The sequence below is a fragment of the Carettochelys insculpta genome, chromosome 3 (assembly GCF_033958435.1).
Source record: "Carettochelys insculpta isolate YL-2023 chromosome 3, ASM3395843v1, whole genome shotgun sequence".
Lineage (NCBI taxonomy): Eukaryota > Metazoa > Chordata > Testudines > Carettochelyidae > Carettochelys > Carettochelys insculpta.
This window is the reverse complement of record NC_134139.1, coordinates 16,835,001-16,855,841: the sequence shown is the minus strand read 5'-3', so window position 1 is coordinate 16,855,841 and position 20,841 is coordinate 16,835,001. Positions and strand designations below refer to the sequence as shown.

Here is a 20,841-nt window from a genome sequence, read left to right as displayed (position 1 = left end):
CTCTCATTCTCTATGCTCCTAATAACAGGGCCAATTCTTCCCATTTCTTAAGAAGGTTCATATATCTTTGTCTTCATTTCACAAATCTTGCTCTGCATTGCCTGTGGTAACATTGTTTCAGCTCAGGTTCACAAATATGCTTTTCTCCACATTTCAACACTGCAAAACAAGTAAATGATCTACTATTACAGCTACAGCTAATATCAATATTAATTTCAAGTCTTCCCTAAAACTAGACTTTGTATGTTATATTTGAAATACAAGTTAAGTCTACCTGCCTAATTTGATGCAGTAGTGTTTTTGCATTTGAAAATATAAATGCACTTGTTACATATTTTTCCCCCTGCTCACACTGATCTTGCACCATTGCATGATTTGCATTTTCGTGTCTGAAATATGAGAAGAACAAGCTAACTCACATGTACCCCAATCACACATACTTTGCAGCTTTGAGAAAAGATTCTGAAGTCTAATGGAAACAAAGCAAAAAAATTTAGCTTCTCTATTCTAAGTGAACATACTGATAAACCAAACTCTGGTAACAAGCTCAGCCATCCATACTTACAGAAGAGAAAGCTGATTCATTCTTCTTATTAATGCATTTTTCTTATTAACCAACATGAACCATTCCTGCATCATAGCTTCTTCTTCTTCTGTGTTCCGTCCTACAGCATAAGCACATTTGTTATTTACATGACATTTCACAAACTGGACAACCTACTTCAGCGGAACATGAGATCTCTCATGTTAATGGGCATTATAGGCAATCTTCCAAATGTTAAAAGTAACATAAGATTAGACTCAAAGGCAAGCAGCCCTACACTGTTAATGACCACAAGTCAATCTTTTAGAGCAGATACATGTCGACCTGTATATTTCAGTCCATCTTAACATAACTTGTAGATTGTATTAACCCTAAGTACATTTGGAAGAAAAATCGTTCTACCTTTAAATACTCCCCAGAGGTAATATGGGTTGGAAAAACACCACCACATTATGATGGGTGAAATTAACTCCAGCCATATAAACCTAGAGTATTCAGGTTCCATGTGGATGGAGTGCAAACAGTAGCTGGGGAGGTGAAATCCTGTCCATAACCCTTGGCGAGTGTGCTGGGCTCTTGCCCAGTCTCCCTACCTTTAAGGCTGCTATTCTAGGATATGAGCTGAAGTAGCTGACTTAGCTTCTCTTCACCAGGGCTCTGGTTCACTCCTCACTGAAGTCAAAGGGAGTCTCGCCGTCAGTTCTGACAGGGGTTGAATGTGGGCCCAGTGGTACAGGAGTCCTGGCATCTGCATATTTACACCTATATATTTACTCCATTTGTGTAACTATGAGCTACTGTCTTTCTTAAACTTCAGTGAAGGTGACAAAAGTCTTTATATACACATCACTAGCATGTAAATCTATTTTAACTCTAAGAAATAGATAATTTGGGAAGAAGCTCTATTCCGTGAATACAATAAAAAAATAAAATCAGGAATTTGGGGTGTCTTCCCCCTAACCCCGCTACTGAGTCACTCTGCAGACTGTATCTCATAGTTTCTAATTTCTACACCTACCTTAGATAAGTGTTGAGGATTAATTCATTATGTTTGTAAAGTGCTTTTAAAATTTTTGAGGAAAGATGCCATATATGAGGGCAGGGTATTATTATATCAATTTCCAGGGACAAGGCCTAGTTGTGGAGAAGCAGCTTGCTCACATAAGAAGCTGAAAATGACCTAAAAACACCTGAGCTTTTGCTTTGAAACACATCCCCCTTCCCAATTTCTGCATGTTAATATCTGCATCACAGCTGATTCTTCAGCATGGCTGCTTGCCTTACAAATCTTCCCAAACAATACACAAATGTAAGGGGCCAGATCTGCACAGGAGCTGCCCTTTTCACAGGGCTAATCCTCTGTACACGGAAAGGAAGGTGGCACTGTTTGTCCCTTCCCCATGCAGCTCAAAGGATACAGACTCTACAGGGAGACACATTGGCCCCTCATGGCTCCATACGGTTTAGATAGAAAAGGTGATACAGACTGGGTTCTATTATTATTTTCTCTGGGTACCTTCCTGCAACTTTAAGTAGTTTCTGGTAAATGCTGCTTCACTGGAGCCATATTGATAGTGTCCAGGGATTGCTGGGGGAGGAAGGACGCGACAAAGCTAGTGCTTCGTTACACATATCACCTACCTCCCACAGATCCCTATGCCGGGATGGCCCAGCAGTTTTTATTAGCAGAGAGGGGAAGTGCCAGTCCCCAGGAACAACAGGGGAATATCTTTGTGTTGTAAAGGTCTCCTCCCTCAAAACCCGCTCCCTGGGTTTTTCTGCAGAAGGAGGCTCTGGCTGCACAGGGCTATTTTATGGCATAGATTTCCTGCGAAAGAGTTCTAGGACTATAAGGATGATTTGTCATAAAAAAAAATTAAAGATCAGAGGAATAGTTGCATTGGCCCAGCTATAGTGTGTGTGTGTGTGTGTGTGTGTGTGTTCCTGCTGCAAGACTTGGACTGTACTCAATATTCTACAAGACAACTTTCCCCTGAACTTATGGGAGTGTGTGTGGAACATGGGGGATTCATTTCTTACTCCTACAAATGATCAATTTGTGCACACCAGCATAAGATTTGATTCCCCATTTATCCTGCAGGTAAAAAAAAAAATTCTCAGGACTAGCTACAGAAATGACAACATTTACTTGATTAATTCATTGTTTATGAAGTGCTCGGGGATCTCTGGATCCAAGCTGCTGTCACAAACAATATGCTAGAATTCTAATGGTCGAGGATGCAGACCATTTTGAATAAACGGAAACGAGGACATAAAACCAGTTCAACGAAGCTTCAAAAAAGTAGACCAGCTGAGGATTGTGCGTTTAGCTTCTACCATGACAAATATTTGAGGGTGAGATCATAATTTAAGATGCTGACTCTGTGTGCTAGTGTAGAATTTCCCCTTTTAAAAGTAAATGAAATGAGCCACAGTATATAGTTGAACAAACCAAGGGAAAAAGCTGTATTTAGCAATTCAGAGCCTAACAAAAATGGGCACACATCTTCAATATTTTTATGCTTACTTTTCAGTGAACGAGGTATTCCCAGAATAGTTTTTTTAAAGTGAATCAACAAAGTCTTTATTGTTTTACAGTATTTTTAATCTGTCTTTTAGGGCAGCTGTTTTTGTATTCATTTTGGGCCATGTGATGCCCTCACACTGGTCATGTGATATCGGCTGCGATAGGCACAAATCCCTGGGCAGCAACAAAAGAAGAAAGAGTAAAAAGAAAAAGCTGAGAAAAAGCTTGCAATTTGGAAAAAGGCCAATTGTACCCCAGTGAAGGCCTTTTTGATCAGTGAAATGACACATGTGTGCAATATTAATAGCAGTTGATTGTGATACCTTATATTTTTGACCATGGGACTTTTAAATTCTTGTGCATACAACTTAAACAGATACGTCATACACAAAGAAGGTAAGATATATGACAAAATAAATAATTTTTAAATTGCTATGCTCAGTCAACATAGTATTTACTAGCTAGTTCACTCCAGTTAGCACTATTTACTTTAATGGGACAGCGCCAGCAAAATACTTTCCATGAGGGAAAAAATGAGTGCTGTAAAAGCATTGATCTTTGGAAGTTAAACTTATACTTGTTATTCCTAGATAAAAATAAAAACATGAGTTTTTTTTCTCATCCACATGTAATTTTACACCTCCATTCACTAAAACTCTTCAACTTCTTTGTGTTTATTTTCTAAGTTTAAATGATTATTTAAAAGATTCAACCACAAATGTTTAAAAATTCAAAATGTGAAAATATTTACTTTGCTCTCTGGAGAAACGATACAACACAGATTATTTAAATGAAGTGAAAAACATGTTTGAGACCAAATCGATACAGTGTGCACAAACACCTTATTTGAGCCAGTTCAAGATGATGGAAATCTATAAATAGCCCATAGATCTTCAACTTAAAACTGTTTTTTTTCTATAATACATACATTATACCATTGTTTTAATTTTTTTAAAGAAAAAAATCCCAACCCTTTTAATGCTAGTAAGTTGGACCATTACAAATTAATCCTGACTTTAATAACTGGTTAAAGACCCCTTCAGCTTTATAAGTAACAAAAAATATTAAAGCCTGTGATCACAGCGAGCTTTTCTCATTTCTCCTCTAACCATTTGTTATTTAATCCAATACTAGTAATCCAATTTGTCCATCAGACTTTTAAAGGGCAGAATGCAACTTCCCCAGCTTAGACACTTTTCAAAGTACAATATATTTTTCAAATGAATGCTGGATGTTTCATTTTTTTCCCCAACTGTTCCTAGCTCTAATGTATGAGGAAAAAAAGAACAAGATGAACATTGTTCATACTGATTAAGTAAGAGCTCATTAAAGAGCTGTCAGTGCCACACTTTGAATATGCATGAAGCATATAATCAGATCTAGTACCGTCACTAGAGGAGAATACGGTAAGTACAAAGGATTGATTTAATTACTTAGAGTGGGCTGTGGTGGTAAAGCAGCCTTGTTAGTGCGAAAAGAAAAGGAGGTTGTATTCTGGCACAGTTAGGAGAAAAGGCAGTTCTAGCTTCTGCCACAATACCTAATCGCAGGATAAAGCACTTTACGTTGTAGCTTAAAATGAAGACTGTCAGTATTCTAAAAGCTCAGAATTCTTCTTATTTTATTTAACCTCACCTGGTTAACTGTCTAATAGACTCTATTCTTTTAAACACATAATTATGGCTATATGCTTTTATCCTATAGAAACAATAATAACTCCTGAAAAAAAAATCTCATTTTGAGACTTTTTAGCGATGCAAACATCGCATACACTCAAAATGCAGAGTAAGCGACAGGAAGATGCAACGAGAAAGAAATACCAACTTTGTAAGGCCATATGTAATTAGTAGATCATTTGCATGACAGTTTCTGGTAATGCTTTTTCTAGTTTATTTTTTAAAATCAAATTCCTGTTTTATTTCCCTCTAGGAAACCAGGAGAATTCTCTCATATCACCATATTCTTTATTATCTAGTTCGGGTGGTGAAGGATGCATGTTCTCTTCTTCTCTTTACCTGACATCTACTAGATCCCTCCTCAATGTCTAGGAATGATCAAGATACCGAGATTGGAACAGTTAAGGTCCGAATTCTATCCTCAGAAACACACAGGCAATTCCCGCTGACTTAAGTCTGGGTTCTGCAGTGCACTGTAATGTCTCCTGCATGACACTGAATAAAGGCTGAAGCAAAAAGTTCAATGATTTTGTCCAAGATGTCATCAAACTTCTAGCTGTCTTGTCCTCCCCCAACTCCCTGCCAACTTCCCTCCCCAAAAATGGTCCACATCTTTTGGTTCATCTCATGCACCAAATTATTATTTCAATTGATGCTATTAAATAGTGACTTAGGTCCTCCTCTTCTTTTACCCATACTACAAATATATTACAAATTTTGGAGGATAACACAAACGAATAAGTGGCATAATTTGATGTTGTGGAACTTGAACATAGATTTATATAATATGATTTCCAGTAAATACTGCAGGAGTTCCTAACTGGTATCTTGCATGCTGGTTACTCGTTAACCATTTTAATGAATGGAAGTCAGATAAGTGGTTAGGCTGAGTAAGTTTAAAAGCATCATTTTTCTTGCCAAACAGACAAAAAATATCCATACCAAACATCTGAGATCAACCAGTGAATAGCACATATATATGTACCATGTTGCTTATAGCCATTTACACTTTTTGGACACTAAGATATTTAGATAAGCCAAACATGGATTAACTTGGTATAATTATATATTGTTAAGAAAACAGAGAAAAAAGCGCTACAAAACATTGCCAACACTATGTAAATGAGAGAAAAAGTGGCAATGTGTAGGTACAAGACTAGTTTACATGGTAAATGGTTGGACACGGTATATCCTTTACACATTAAGCCACCATAAATTTGTCAACACAAGCCAATAGACTAAAATAATATATATTTTAAAATCTTCAAATTTAAATATATTTAGCTGCTTTGCAAAATATTAATTATTACTCACAGAATGAAACTAGTAAAAGGTTTCTATCATCATTCAGAATGAGCACATACAACCGACAAGGAAATAGGTTTGTTGAATTCATTAGGAATGCTGCCTTAACCGCAATTGTTTTTACATATCATCTGTATTGCATAATTTGTGCCTTATGTTGGAATAGTTAAATACAGAAAACACCACAGCAAACCATTTACTTCAAGAGAACACCGTGAAAAAGAACCTACTTAAGACATAGCCCATTCTTCAGCCATTTGCTGATGTTTACACACAGTTTTAAAACAGAATAGAAGAAGCTTTCTTCACTCAACACACTTGGGTGAAGAGGCCAACGGAGGAGAATGCCAGCACATGTGAATGAAAGCAGGTCCAATAATGAAAAAAAATGACCAAATACACTCACTGCTATTTATAGGGATGTAGTAGTTGTTATTTGCGTGTTTTTGAAGACCACCAGATAGTCCTATAGAGATTGGTCAATGCCTAAAGTTCCACATATTTTACCCTGAAATTCTGTATAACCTTTTCTGTCTAATGACAGGTGAAGAGAAGGTGGCAGAAAAGACTCAATTAACAGACATTATTTACAAAGAATAATTAGAGCAGCTCTACCAGGAGCTTAGAATCTGCTGCGTCCAAATAGACTGGAATTGCAGTCAACATTTTGAAAACTGACTAATGATTCTAGATGTTAAACTTGAGACACCTTACAAGGTCCTGTGTTGCCAGGGTCACACAGGTGGTACTAGGATGACGTGAGCGTTGTCTTTTTTAACTTGGAACAAGACACTAGGCAGCAAGAGTTCTTTCAGGGCAGCAAAATAGCATCTGTCACTGAGCCATGGCAGAGATCTCCAGGGGAACAGAACTGGTAGCATTTTCTGTCAGCCTGTTGCAAACAGGTTCACATGGGGAATGAATCCTCTGGAGCTGGAAGACAGATCTGGCAACATCCAGGCAGAAAGAACAATCATGGTAATTGGAGAAGGTCTTGTTCAGTCAGTCTGCCAACATGTTCTGCTTCTCTGGAAGGTAAGTGACCCTGAGATGAATAGAGCTAGTTACACAAAAGGCCCAGAAGGGAACTGTCTCCTGGCCTAACTTAGGTCAACCAGGTTCCTAGCTGAACAGACTAACTGGAGATCTCTCAACTTCCTGACATTTGCATGAACCATTAGATCCTGAGACAGCCAAAGACCTTGACTCTGCAAGGACTCCACAGGATCCCTTTCCCCTCAACCCAGAGCTGATACATCTGGGAACAAAGTGAGGGCTGATAGGGATGGGAATAAAGGGGACTCTCAAGCAGACTTTCAGAGGATCCGTCCATTAATCCATAGATGGCAAAACTGACACTGACACATGAACTACCTTGTGCAAATAATGATGGCTTGAGGTATGCTGATGCTAGCCAGGCCTGCAACTTTCTGTATACTCTGCCATGTGACCCAGAGGCAGGGAAAGTGGTGTGCCACAGAGAGAAGGTATACTTTCTGTCACAGCACTAAGATCCACAGTGGTTTAAACCTGGATTGTTAGCATGGTGTCGGCCTTTGTGCTGCCTAAAACTGCTCTAAGAAGATATATTCAGTACCGGTTTTACAATTGAATTGTCCCAATTCACTAGGAGCCCCGTGCATTGAATGTAGACAGGATGGTGAACACCAGAGCCTCGAACCGAACTTTGACTAACCTGTCATCCAGATAAAGGAACGCATCAATTCCTGATTTTCGTAGATGTGATGCAAATACCACCCTTCGTCATGAACCCCCCCACAACGAGTGAGGGACTAAATGTGAGTACTATGAACTGACAGATGGGTATGTTTTATTAAAACATGAACATAAGTGTCCTTTAAGTTGAGGGCAGCACACCACCGGTTGAACCTCTATAGCCCAGAACACTCTCATCTGGCAACATCTGTAATCAGGCATGATTTTAGTTAGCTGGATGACCACTTATCGTGAGTGTGGCCAAGTTTCCCATGGTTCCATAAAGTTTGTTTACAGCCACCAGTCTTGGGTCACAGTGTTCTGTGTTGCTATTTACCTCTAATTTACTCCCTAAATGTCTTCTAACAGCCCAGTAAGCAGTGGAAACATTGGTAACGTGCTAGACAATACTGATCTCCCATGCTTCTGCAAATTTTCTTGTCTGGCACTGATCAGATCCCAAGGGTGTTGGATTAGAGAGGTTCAACCTGTAGTCTTCTTGTTCCAGGAAGGGAATTATCAAGGCTAGTGTAAGCATGTGGAATATTTTCTTCAGGAATTTGTACAACTTTCTTAGATATAAAATTGGCCTGAGACCTCCTTCTGCGTTGGGGATAAGGATGTAGTGGAAACAGAAACCTTGCCCCTTGAGGACCAAAAGGGTTCCTCTGTGGCTCCCGCTTGAAGTAATGACAGGACCGTCCGTTGAAGAAAGCTGTATGAGAGTGGTCCCTGAAGAGTGTTGGGAAGGGCAGTGGTAGGATGGATAGAAAGGAAGTGGAGATGTATCCCAGAGCAACCATATTTAAGACCCACTGATCCAATGTTACATGGGCCCATGCACTTAGGCAGTGGAATAAATGATATCAAAACAAAAAAAGGGGGAACTGATGGAATGACAGTCATTGGTACACTGCCTTCCACCAATGCATTAAAATGTCTGTTTGGATGAGACTGAAACAAGCGCTCTGATGCAGAAGAGGAGGGCAGAGGATGTTGTCTTCTGTATCTCTTGCCCTTTCCCCTTGGCAGATACTGAGATTGTGGAGAAAAACCCTACTATCTCTATGGCAGGTGAGGATGGAACTGTTTCCTTTGTTTTGCTGGAGTACAGATACCAGCAGAATTTAAGAGCACTCTGGAATCTTTTAGATTATGAAGAACTATCATTCATTTGATCAGAAAATAAAGAAGGACCTTCAAAACGGAGATCCTGGATTGGTCTGCTACACTTCTGAGGACAGCCCGGATGACTGTAAACACAAACATCTCATAGAAACGGCTGATGTCATGGTTTGCGCTGCTGCACCTATGCCATCTAGACTGACCTGGAAAACGGTTCAGGGCAACTGGATTACCCTCATCCCCCATTATTGCACATCCCTGCCTATAGTCCTCTTGCAACTCATCTTGAAATTTTATAGTATTCTCCCAGAGGGTGAAGTTACAGTGGCTCATGAGTGACTGCTAGTTTGCAATCCTGATTTGCAGATGCTTTATGGAATAAGGTTTGCACCCAAACAAGTCCAGCCTCTTCAAATCTTTGCCTTTGGCATGGATGGTTGGTGTCCTCAGGTCTCATATTCATTAACAGCCACCACCCCCAAGGAACTTGCTGGACAGCGAGACTACAAATGCTCATAGCCCTTAAAATGAGTGTAGTATCTCTTTTCAGCCTGCTTTGCTGTGGTGGGTAAGGAGGATGGTGTCTGCAAAAGTGCTTGAACTGCCTCCATTTTGGCTTTGTTAAACAGCATAGCCACCTCATCTGGGGCTGCTGATACCAGAATGACTGCCAACTCAATAGAGCTCTCACAAATTTCCACTGTCAGAAAGTCAAGAACAAGAACCACCCTTTTCAGTAGATCATGATCACCTTTGTGATCCGGTGAAGGTAGTGAAGCACTTGCTGCCTCAGCAGACTCATCTGGAGGTGAGGAAGAGGATGCCACAGGATTCTGAAGTGATGGCTGCTCTGGGACTTATGGTGGGGAAGCCAGGCAAGAAACTTCTGTCTGCTTGGTACCGATCTTGGTATCGGATACTGAAGAATGATGCTGTCAGTGACAATACTCCCAGAGAAATCTTGATGACAAAGAACAAGATGTTTACATGGGCGTCCTAGTGGGAAGAGGGATCCCCCATGGGCTGTGTCTACACATGCCCTCCCTTTTCCTAAAAATCAAATAGGAAGACCAGGCTTTTCAAAGTCGGGGTGGGGGTCCTTTCAAAAGGTCCCCATCTACACAGACGGTGTGCATTCTGAAAGTGGCACTCTGGAATCATGTGTGGCTGCCATTATGCTAATGAGGTGCTGTACATTCATATCAGTGCCTCATTAGCATCTTCCCAAGGGGGAAAGGAGGTGGCACAAGTAGACGCAGCCATGGTATCTAGAACAACCACTGATATGGTCCTGGGACCTATCCTTGATCAGGTCATTGCCTCTTAGGTGGAGGCCAATGCTGTGACTGTTGCAGGACCAATGGTGCCCAAGTTTCTGATGGAGGGTATGCCCTCGCCCCCCATCGTAGGTGGAACACAGAAGAATACACCTCTGAAACCAAGAAAAGGAAGAATTTGAAATGTGGAGAATCAGCTGAAACTGCAGATACATAGCCCAAAAATGGGGCTTGGGATGTAATGGTACCGTGAGCTTCAGATAGCATGAGATAAGTGCCACAAGCATCAGTGCGGACTGTAAACCTTCTTGCACTGCCAGGAATACTGGTACCGACAGGCTAGGTAGGCTCCAGTCTAGATGGTTCAGAGTGGCAACAACATATGGCTCTGGTGCAGATCTTTCATGGGATGTCCTTGACAGACCTTTCACAGGCCAGGCAGACAGCGACCCCTTCTTCTTAGCTGAAGCGTGCTCCTGGAACAGACCCTCCCCAAAACGTATCGTAAAATCTGTGGCTCTACTTGGCTTGGGCACAGACAAATGTGAAGTCAGGAGAGAGCCCAAACCCCATCTTCAGTGTCAGCAAATGGAACCAAGTCCTGCAGACATCTCTGGTGCACTCTGGACCAAAGCCAATGACCTTGGGGTTCTCACTGTGTGAGATGAGTTGGATTGGGGGCAAAGTGCTGTCTCCCTGAGCAAACCTTTGAGCCTCACTGCTCTATCCATTGGGTTAATCCCTTAACAATTAGCCAGTGATGCAGGATTCTCAGAACCATTTCAGCCTGGCCAGCTAGGGGTCACTAACTAGCACTTAAAACCTGGTGGCATTGTTCCAGTTCAGCATCCATTCCCAAAGGATGAAGAACAGGTCCAGAAAACCCTAAGATGCTTATGTATTGCTACAGCTAGCAAACATCACTAATTCACAGCTATAACAGAGTGCATACACAAAGGGGTGGTAGAATCGCTTAAGACAAGTCTGAGATTGCTCCAGATCAGTGGCAGGAAGAAGTAACTGAAGGAGGTTGGGGGCAGCCTGAGACTCATCTACCAGCACGCAGCGGCATGTCATGAGAGGACGTTAGAACAGTGTTCTCTGTAAGCTGCATGCTTGTGTGGCTACTCAGTAAGGATTCAAATGCCATCCAGATGGTTAGCAGAGTACCCAGAGCAAGGTTTTTATTTCTACTGGTGGTGGTGCACCTTCACACATCCCTCAGTGCTCATACAAATGTATTCTGCACATGGATGGAACAGATTAGCAGAGCCACTGCTCCAGAGCTGTCCCGAGTGGTATCAATGAGGTAAAAAGGCCTTGGACAGGTGTGCAAGATGCACACCCATGCCTAGTGGGGTGCACATGTGCAAAACATTTGCAGAACTAATTTTTAACCAAAGGGTTTTGTGTTTAAGGTGACACTTGTTATCCAAGTTACACTTATATACACTATATGACACTGACAACTGATGTAAAGCAACCTTATGTATATGAGAATCAGGTCCTTAACACTTCATGTTTATGTTACCAAAATTAAGATTTGGTACATGCTAAAATTCTATTCTTCTGTTGAGTAGTATGCTGTGACGAATAAAGCAGCCCCTCCTCTACATGATCCAGTTATCAACTACGAAGCGTTATGAAGAAATACATTTAGTGAAATGTTGTATAAAAGTGCTGCTTTTGAAATAGCAAAAATTTACACCCACACTTTTTTTTGTGTTCTGTGACAAATTTGCAGCAAAATACCCAAGCGATTAATTGCTTTTCAGTGTCAAGACCCTTCCTCCTTTGCCCCACACAGTTTGCTATTAGGTGGAATTCTTCTCTAGATAATTTTGTATGGTTACATAAGCAAACAGAGATGTTCATAAAAGAAATGCCAACAAACCTTATCCATAACAACCCAAACAGTGACACAACATCTACACCATTCATATAGTCCAAATGTTTTGTAAGATACTTTCCTTTGCCTTTTTATCTTTTTATAATTAAAGATAAAAAGAGAACATAAATTTTGAGGAATATATTTATATTCTTTCTTTATTGTAGCAACTGTTGTTGTCCCATTGTTTTTGTTGTTGCTATGGTTTTATGTGTGTATTCAAAATCTCCCATAATTATGACTGGATACCTCCTTACAATCTCATTATTTGGCCAGGTTTCAATTCACCTCAAGTTAATTATGCTGAGGTAAGTAAAAATAACGCTGTATATTGAACGCAAATCTGGCAAACTCATGTAGTAATTGCAATTATTTTTGCTGATTTAAGCAAGATATTAGAAAATCAAAATTTCATAATGTATCACTTAAGTAAACAACAGGTACTTCATGTATATGCATAAATATTTGAAATTATTTGAACTACAGTCTATGGCCTATTCTACTGCTTGGTTTCTATAAAAGAGCCTTCGTCATGCTGAGTAATATCTTACCCCATAATTAGAAACCAGTGGGACTAATCATGGACCATTATATTACTCAAAATATAGAGAAAGGGTGGTAGAGTTAGACCTTAAATCTGTTTATGTTTAAAGCAGATTGATAAGCCCAAATATGGATAATTTTAAAAATATTAACATGCAAATATAAAAAAGATACACCCTGTCACACACACAAAACGTGCTTCCCTAAATGTAAACTTGCACACATACGCAAATACATCCTACCTCAATGATCCCTAAGGCAGCAGTGGAAGTGATTCTGGATGGAGTTTGGGTCTCTATCTCGCAAGCGAACTTAAAATAGTCATAATTATTTTCTCTTGCCACTAACATTCATGGCTACAAATGCATGATTACTTTTTGAGATATTAATCATGTTTAAAGGACAAAGCTTGTTTTAGGCAGTGTGCTTTTAAAAAAAGTTCTATTACATAGACTGGTAGACTAAGCATTCAGGAGTCGACAATACACACTGGTAAATACAGCTTTGTAATCACTTTTGTGAAGATACAGGACATTATTTTGGGGGATTTATTTTTGATAATGAATCTGTACACGCATACATCATCAAGCGCCTATTGAAAAGCAGAACACTTGATTAATACAGCTAAAGGGGGCAGATAACGAGATCAATGACAAAATCACCTGGTAAAAAAAAGTAAAACGTGTTGCATTAAAAGCCTTTTGCTTTACATATGAAACAATACTGTGAAACCTGTATTTTAGTACTTGTACTCAACAAGCACTCCAAACTATGGCAGGATGAGAACAGAAACCCTCCTTTCTAATAATCTTGTGACAAAAGCTAAAAAGACATCATCCTATTAACTAGTGATCTCAACTGCTAATGCAGAGTACTTCCTGGTGCCTTTTATGTAGAATGCTGCTATTAAAAAACCACTAAACATTCACTGTGAACAACACAGAATCATTCATCTTTTATCAGCATCTCTTGTTAGAAGAGTACGAGTGGGGCTGAAGGTGTCATTGATATTATGGACTGGAAATTAATCAGAAATTTTTCTCATATTTTCCTCATCGCACTAATTTACTTTTGTACAAATTTCCCCGTTAAAAAGTTCATACCCAACCCCCTGTTGTACTCTTTTAAGTTGAGAATATTCAACGAGTGCGTCAACTGAAAGGCACCAGGTCCCAACACAAAAAGCATTCGAAATTCTCATTTAGTTGTCTTTATTTTGCTAGCGCCATGTGGTCCTTGAAGATGTAGAAAACACGGGAAGCCGAGTAAAGATCAGAGCAAGCTCATTAGCATTCTGACAAAATTGGAGTGGTGGAGATGTATAGTTTGCCTAGTTTGTCATTTTGAAAGCTACCGGTGGTAAGCTTTCTATTTCATTGTGCTTTTGTCTTTTTTGGGGGGTTTTCAACGCAGCAGGGTGTTTGTTAGCCTAGGTTTTCACAGTGCATTGTGGGAATCTTTCCTGCACATTCAGCCTATATAGTATCATTTTAGTTCAAGTCAAAAAGTTTTTCTTTTATTTATATTGTAATAACCTATACTAATGTATAACCCTTGCTTTGCTATCAGCACCCACCAAGCCAAACACCTAATTGGCAAGTCAATCCCCTCAACCTGAAACAAAATGTGCAAACAGGTTACTATGCCTGTTCAAAATGCCAGATAAAAAAAGAAATTAAATTCTAATGTTTACAATAAACTAGAAATGAATTAGAGACAGATTCGGTTGATTAATTCCACAGCATCTTCTTCACTGGTTAAGTTCCCAATTCTGTTTTGAGAATCCCAAAGAAAAGATTGGTTTGAGGACTAGAATTATGTAAATAATGAATTACCTCTTAGAAGACCTAAAGAAGTTATTACTATGGTCATTTGATTTTCTTTCTTTTTTTTTTTTTTAATTTAAGGCTCACTTTGAAGGGCTAAAAGGGCTACATTAATGCTGCTATTCGACATGAACGTTTCCAAGTTGCAGTGAAATGGATAAAGGTCTTTTTGGAAGCATTTATCTGCTAAATCCTTGTGGCTGCCCTCCTATCTTGGATGATGACCCAAAAGAATGTCAACAGCTCATTTCCCAGAAAGCTGGAAAGAGTCACTATGCAAGCCATAATCTGCACATTCTCAAAGAGCCATTTCAAACATTACATTTCACAAGCTGTTTAAAGTGATTTTTCTCTCATCTCTACTATCCTAACAGTACTTTTGAAATGATGGGTTAAACAAAGTTTAAACATGACATCAGCATATAGCATCTACATCCTTATTTTTTTTATTTGCACACACACACGTTCATTTAGGCACACACATATTATAAAAATCTGGCCATGTTACAAAAGCAACAAGTAAACAAGACAAGATCCAAATATCTTAAGCGACACTTAATACGTTGTTTGTGTTTTTAATGCAATTCATGAAAAACTAGAGGCTATACTTTTCACTATTATATATAGTCTACTAGTTTGTTAGAAAAAACCTTGCATTGAAAGGAATTACTGAAACTAGAAAATTTGTACTAAGTTATGGATTAAAGATTTGTGCTAATATTAATGGAAAGGACTGAATAATACCTTAAAATTGCTTTGCCTTGTTATATGTTTAAATAGCATCACTATGTTTGTTAAAATAACATCATAGCTGCATCAAATTCTTTCTTTTTACCAGGTAAACAAACTGGATGTCTATAAAAAGAATGGTATCTTTAAAAAAAAATCCATCCGTGCAGGTAAATTTCTTGACTGTGAAAACTCTGAAATACCCAAATTACATTTTGGGTGTGGACTGATACAGATAGTTTTTGTCTGTCAGACCTGAATTCCAGTTTGCAGTTCAGCACACATGCAATACTGAGGTTTTTGTAATGTTCAAGTTGTATATGATAAAATATATCACAAAAATACCTCTTAGAAGTCAGTAGTAGTGCCCTGTCTTTCATTATTTTAAGAGCAATAAAACACAGGATTCTGCCAACTTCAGGGTTTCACCAACTCTATTTCAAAACACTTTGTTACTTTCCAACCAAGTTCAAACCCATAACGAATTTAAATGAACTGGAGAATGTTTTACCTACTACTGTATAAATGACTGATTTACTTTCTATACTTTGCAAGGTGCTTATAGCTGCAAAATTATTTATCTACTTCACTGCATTTTCCTACCAAAGTTTCTTGAATAAGAATCGTCTGGGCCAGCCATATCAAATTAGAGGGCAGTCAGGAGTGTCTAAGTCCAGCTTTAAAACAAATATCATAACAATTAGTTAGCCATATGGAAAATAGGGTATGTTTTTCCTGAAAGCTTTTATACATTTTCTGTCTTGAATTTCAACTTCATTAGAAGCTATTTCTGACTTATAAGCTGCAAGATTGCTAAATATCTAACTGCTAACCCACCATGAAAAAAGAGAGATTCTTTCTAATGGCAGAAGTTTTCTAAGCTGCAAATGAACAATAATCTAATTTCTAGAGTAAATTAAATGAAGGGCTCATTCTAATATGTTTTCAAAGTCTCAGAAATTAAGTACCAGCTGAAACATATATAACACATATACATGCATGTACACACACACATACATACACACTAACACAGCGCTCCCCCATTATACCAAACTTACATCTTGAGAAGAGCTCACATTGTACTTATGTTTAAGTTCCTATGTCTCAAAGGCCAGATGTTTCAGAAATGACCAACAATTGGAGGTTAGAATAAATTAATGACTGATTTCTGAGCTTTGATGGAATTAAGCATACTTCTTTTCTCAATGTGCCATGTGAATGTTCTCCTGTTAAACTTTTTTTTTTTTTTTTTTTTTTTGACAAGTGAGGCCACCCGGCAGAAAACAACTGATGCAAAACCCAGGAGTAATCCCTCTGTTTAGTTCAACACTGTGGTTAGCCTTAACACTGCCTCTATTATCCAATGGATTTAGAGAAACTTTCATTTATTTGTTAGCCTCAGTTTTCAACTTTGTTGCCTTTTTAAAGAACCCAAGACCTATTTCTATGTAAATACATTTGCATACAGTCACAATGACACATTCTGAGATTCTGATTAAACTTGCACAACTAGATAGCTGCTGTGTGTATATTTGTGATCTCAACGTAAGTACTTTCACGAATACATACAAGAAAATGATGGAGGTCTATCCTCCTTACCAGAGTCTCTGAAGTTTAAAAGAAACACATCACTGCAAACCTATGTTAAAATGCACAGAGTGGTCAGTATGAAAGAATATCAAATGCTGCCCACAGGATGGTAATACAATGATTATAAAACCTTTTTTCATTTAGAAAGTATGAAGATCTGCTTTTCTTTTGACATAATATAATTGCTTTCCTTTCATAATTCTGCTGTACTACGTTAACAGAACCACTGTTGTAAAATTACTATTTAGAACAATTTATTCTTTGCCTTTTTTAATCTTATCATGTACTGTAATAAATAATGCCCTCTAGTAATGTACCATGTACCAACATGTTTCACTATTGTACATAATACAGCTTTCTTACAGCCAATTCAAATATACAGTTATTCTTCTGAAACAGTGTCAGGATTCATCTTTCTAAAACTCAGGTATATAATCAATGCATTTTTTACATTTCTCACAAAAAAGCTAACAGTATATTGAACTATTCTTTTTGTTGGAGAAATATTATACACTTCCTCTGCTCAGATAACTGCTTTCCTAATATGTACCACTGGTCACTGTAGGCCAGCCAACACAACTTAAATTATTTTTGTTAGACAGATTTAAAGAGATATTACAACTTAACCCAGGGAAACAGAGAACACAGAAGTCCTTTTTGAAAGTGGGACCTTGGTACATCGCAGGGATTCTTTTTTAAAAAAAATTCTTGAAATAACTGGAGAACGCATCTTTGAACCATGCTACATCATTTTAAATAACATGACAAGAGATTTAGGTGAATCAAAACATCTGTCAGTTTGAACTGAAATATGGTGAATACTAAAAAATGAATGATAAAACTGGACACTGACAAATGAAAAAAGCAGGCACTAGTCACAAAATGACTTTGACTTACTATTTATTTTCCTAGTTATTGGTACTGATCAAGCATGTTAAGGCTCTTCTGCTCCATGTAAATATCACATACAAAACTGATTTCTCTTGTTGGACTAAGTACATCAATACAAAAGCAAATGAACTACCAAAGTGTCCTAATTAACAATTTTGCAAGTGAATGCAGACATTAGTCCCACACTGCAGCCATTAAAGTCTATTCCTGCCATATCTGTTCCTGTTAACATTTCAATAGGCCAATTAAATGACCTCCCCCCCACCAACTCAATTAAGTTATTTGAACATCAATTGGTAACTTACCATGTATCTATGCAAAATGTGCAAGCATGAGAGTCAGTTTTTCAATCCTAATGACGTTTTGAAGAAGAGAAAACTACCTCAAATACACTCTCCTACTAGTGTTTTATAAGGATGGTGTCCCTCCCATAGGGCCCAATGGGGAGTTCAGGATTGTGGTGCAAGCTAGTTTGCAATAGGCAGACCTATTGTGGATGGATTGGCATGGTGCCCTGCACGGGTGGTTAAAGGAGGCAGATGTGAAGCATCTCTCTCCCTTCACCATGCCTTTTGGTTTCTTCTGGACAGCTACTGGAGCTTTTGGAGGGGGCAAATGGAGAGGTGCTAGCTGTTTATTTCAGCTTGTGGGCACATAGTTAGCTCATAGCCAGCATAATCTGATATCAAGTATCGGAGGGGTAGCCGTGTTAGTCTGGATCTGTAACAGCAACAAAGGGTCTTGTGGCACCTTATAGACTAACAGAAAAGTTCTGAGCATGAGCTTTCGTGAGCACAGACTCACTTCATCAGATGCTGGTCTTGGAAATCATTTCTGTTAGTCTATAAAGTGCCACAGGACCCTTCGTTGCTGTTACATAATCTGATATGGCATTCACCACCATATCTGGGGTCCAGAAAACTTTCTTCTCTTCGTAGTGAGCTCGCTCAGTCCTGGGTGTCCTTCTGACATCCTTGCACAGCATTCTAGGCACTGCGTGGGAGGCAGTTGACTACCTTGCCTGCAGTTTGTTTGGCCTTTAAAAGGGGCAGTTTTTTGACACTTGCACTTCATCAGTAGACTTGGTGCAATCAATATTGATGAGTTTTGTCTCAGGCTCTGGGTATCGGATGGTGCAAAGTGTGGGGGTGAGGCCAGCACTTCAAAATCTTGGTTCAGATGGAATACAAGGAAGGCAGAAGAGGCTTGACGTCACTTCTAAAAAATAAGCCTTTAACTTCTGCGCGCAGGTCTGAAGCTCCTTTATTGATTGGGTAGGGAGGGATTACTCGTTACACACTGCATTTTCATTTACCTCCGGTGGGAAGAGTCTCATAGCCATAACAAACAGAGTGATTCAGGGAAGATGGCAGGAACACTTTGATACTGGTTGAGAATTTTAAATTAATAGAAAAAACTTATATCTGCTCATTTTAAGAACAAAGATTTAAAGGCAAAAAGAAATAATTTAAAAATAAACTAGTTTAAGAGAAAAAATATGGAAGTGACATGGGAACAGACATCTCTTTGGTTTTCCTTATATTTTTTAAAAAGTAAAGCTGAACACATGAAATAAAATACAGAAAATAAAAACACAGTACATTAAAATAAAAACTGATTCTAAAAATTATCATTTTTGCAGAAAAAAAATCAGCGCTTTTCAGAATTCCTTGTAGATGGATAGGAGAGAAGATGAAGCTCCAAGACTAACAATTCTATTTGAAGATTCAGAGATTTTTCTCCTTAAAAAAAAAAAAATCTAGTGGCACCCTGGGATAGTTCAACAAAGGCCCGGTTTCTGGGAAAAAAACATTGTCCCTTTCAGAATGTTAATCTGGTATATCACTTGCTAGAACGCCCCAGCATGTACTCTTGCTCATGTCGACAATTAAAAGAATACATTTATTAAATAGTCTTATCACTGGATGTTATAGCTTGTAATTCATGCTAACTAGATAACCAAAGTAAATTTTATTTAAATTCTCATTTCTTTGTGAAACTTTGTAGATGGTACATATCTCATGATTAACGGACAACGTCTAAAGCATCCCGTCCGCTAATCTTCCTAAAATCCCTTTTCATCCGATTGTTTAAGACTGCTTGAAAGGCTAACACCAAGCCTAAGACTACTGCACATTTGGGGGAGGGTAGCCTCTGTAGGTTAGCTAATTAAACTGTTTGTCTTCTGGAACATTTAACTGGCTTTAGAGATTATTCTAATTAAGAATGATGTTAGATGTATTTTTTAATGTAGCTATTAAAATTAATCATAATCCAGCAATCTCATGCACTGAACTATGTAAATAGAGATGTGCTTGAAACCCTGATGCATTTTCCTATATTTGGGAAGGATCATTATGGATTCTATGAAACATACATCCGCGCCAACATAATTTTCAATTAGGGATAGCCTGCAAAAGTACAACATTTAATCTCTATTTATGTAAGGGAAATAACTCAGTTTAGCAGAGAGAGATACTACGCTGTTTCCAAAGTAGTCGAACAACTTCAGGGGAAGAGTTGCGAATGTTCATACTGTACATTCTTTTCTCTTTATTTTACTGTCCATGCATTCTATTGAAGTAAAGGAATTACAATAATTTGGAAAGATCTGTAACTTGGCAAATACAGGTTCTGTGTCTTTCTTTAACAGACATGTAGTAGAGCTCATGCAAATATTGCTGGCAAGGAGTTTTAAAAATAGAGGTCATACAAAAAAGTTGGCATTCAAATTGAAAGAATGAGTAAGGCTAGAAGCCAATATGCAAATTGGTTAGTTAAAAAAAAATTCTAGTACATTTCCTCCCTTAAATAATGAAGAAAACAAAATCTAAACAAGAGAGAGAAACAAATGAATTATGATTGCAGTACACACAACAGGCAGCCTCTATCAAAACTCAGAAGGGTATTATACTCTAAACACTTTTTCTTCCCTTACTGCTGAAAGATTATACCGGTTATCCCATTAAAGTTGGTAAAATGCCATTCTTGTGTCTTAAAGCTCTAGCATTGGAGGTCAAGAAGTGTATGCTGCTTCTTACAAGGCTAGTGTGGATGTAATCTTCCCAAAGTTACAATAATTAATGTTAAGCTTCTTTAGCAATACGTTTCTGAAAGAACTTGCCTGATAATATACTTAGAGCCTGGCTAGCTGTTTGTGTTTCTGAGCAAGAAATGTATTCTATGCTACTCACGTATGTCAGC

At 38.4% G+C, this 20,841-nt stretch overlaps 1 protein-coding gene across 5 annotated transcripts in view; it reads right to left on the bottom strand.

Moving 5' to 3' along the window:
* The window catches only part of EHBP1 (EH domain binding protein 1), a 325,710-nt gene that overhangs the window by 8,797 nt on the left and 296,072 nt on the right, over nt 1-20,841 (bottom strand). For all 5 annotated transcript variants that reach the window (XM_074989386.1, XM_074989385.1, XM_074989387.1 and 2 more), the window contains one exon: nt 566-665. In XM_074989386.1, coding sequence (XP_074845487.1) covers nt 566-665 — 100 coding nt within the window. The remainder of the gene's footprint in view (nt 1-565; nt 666-20,841) is intronic.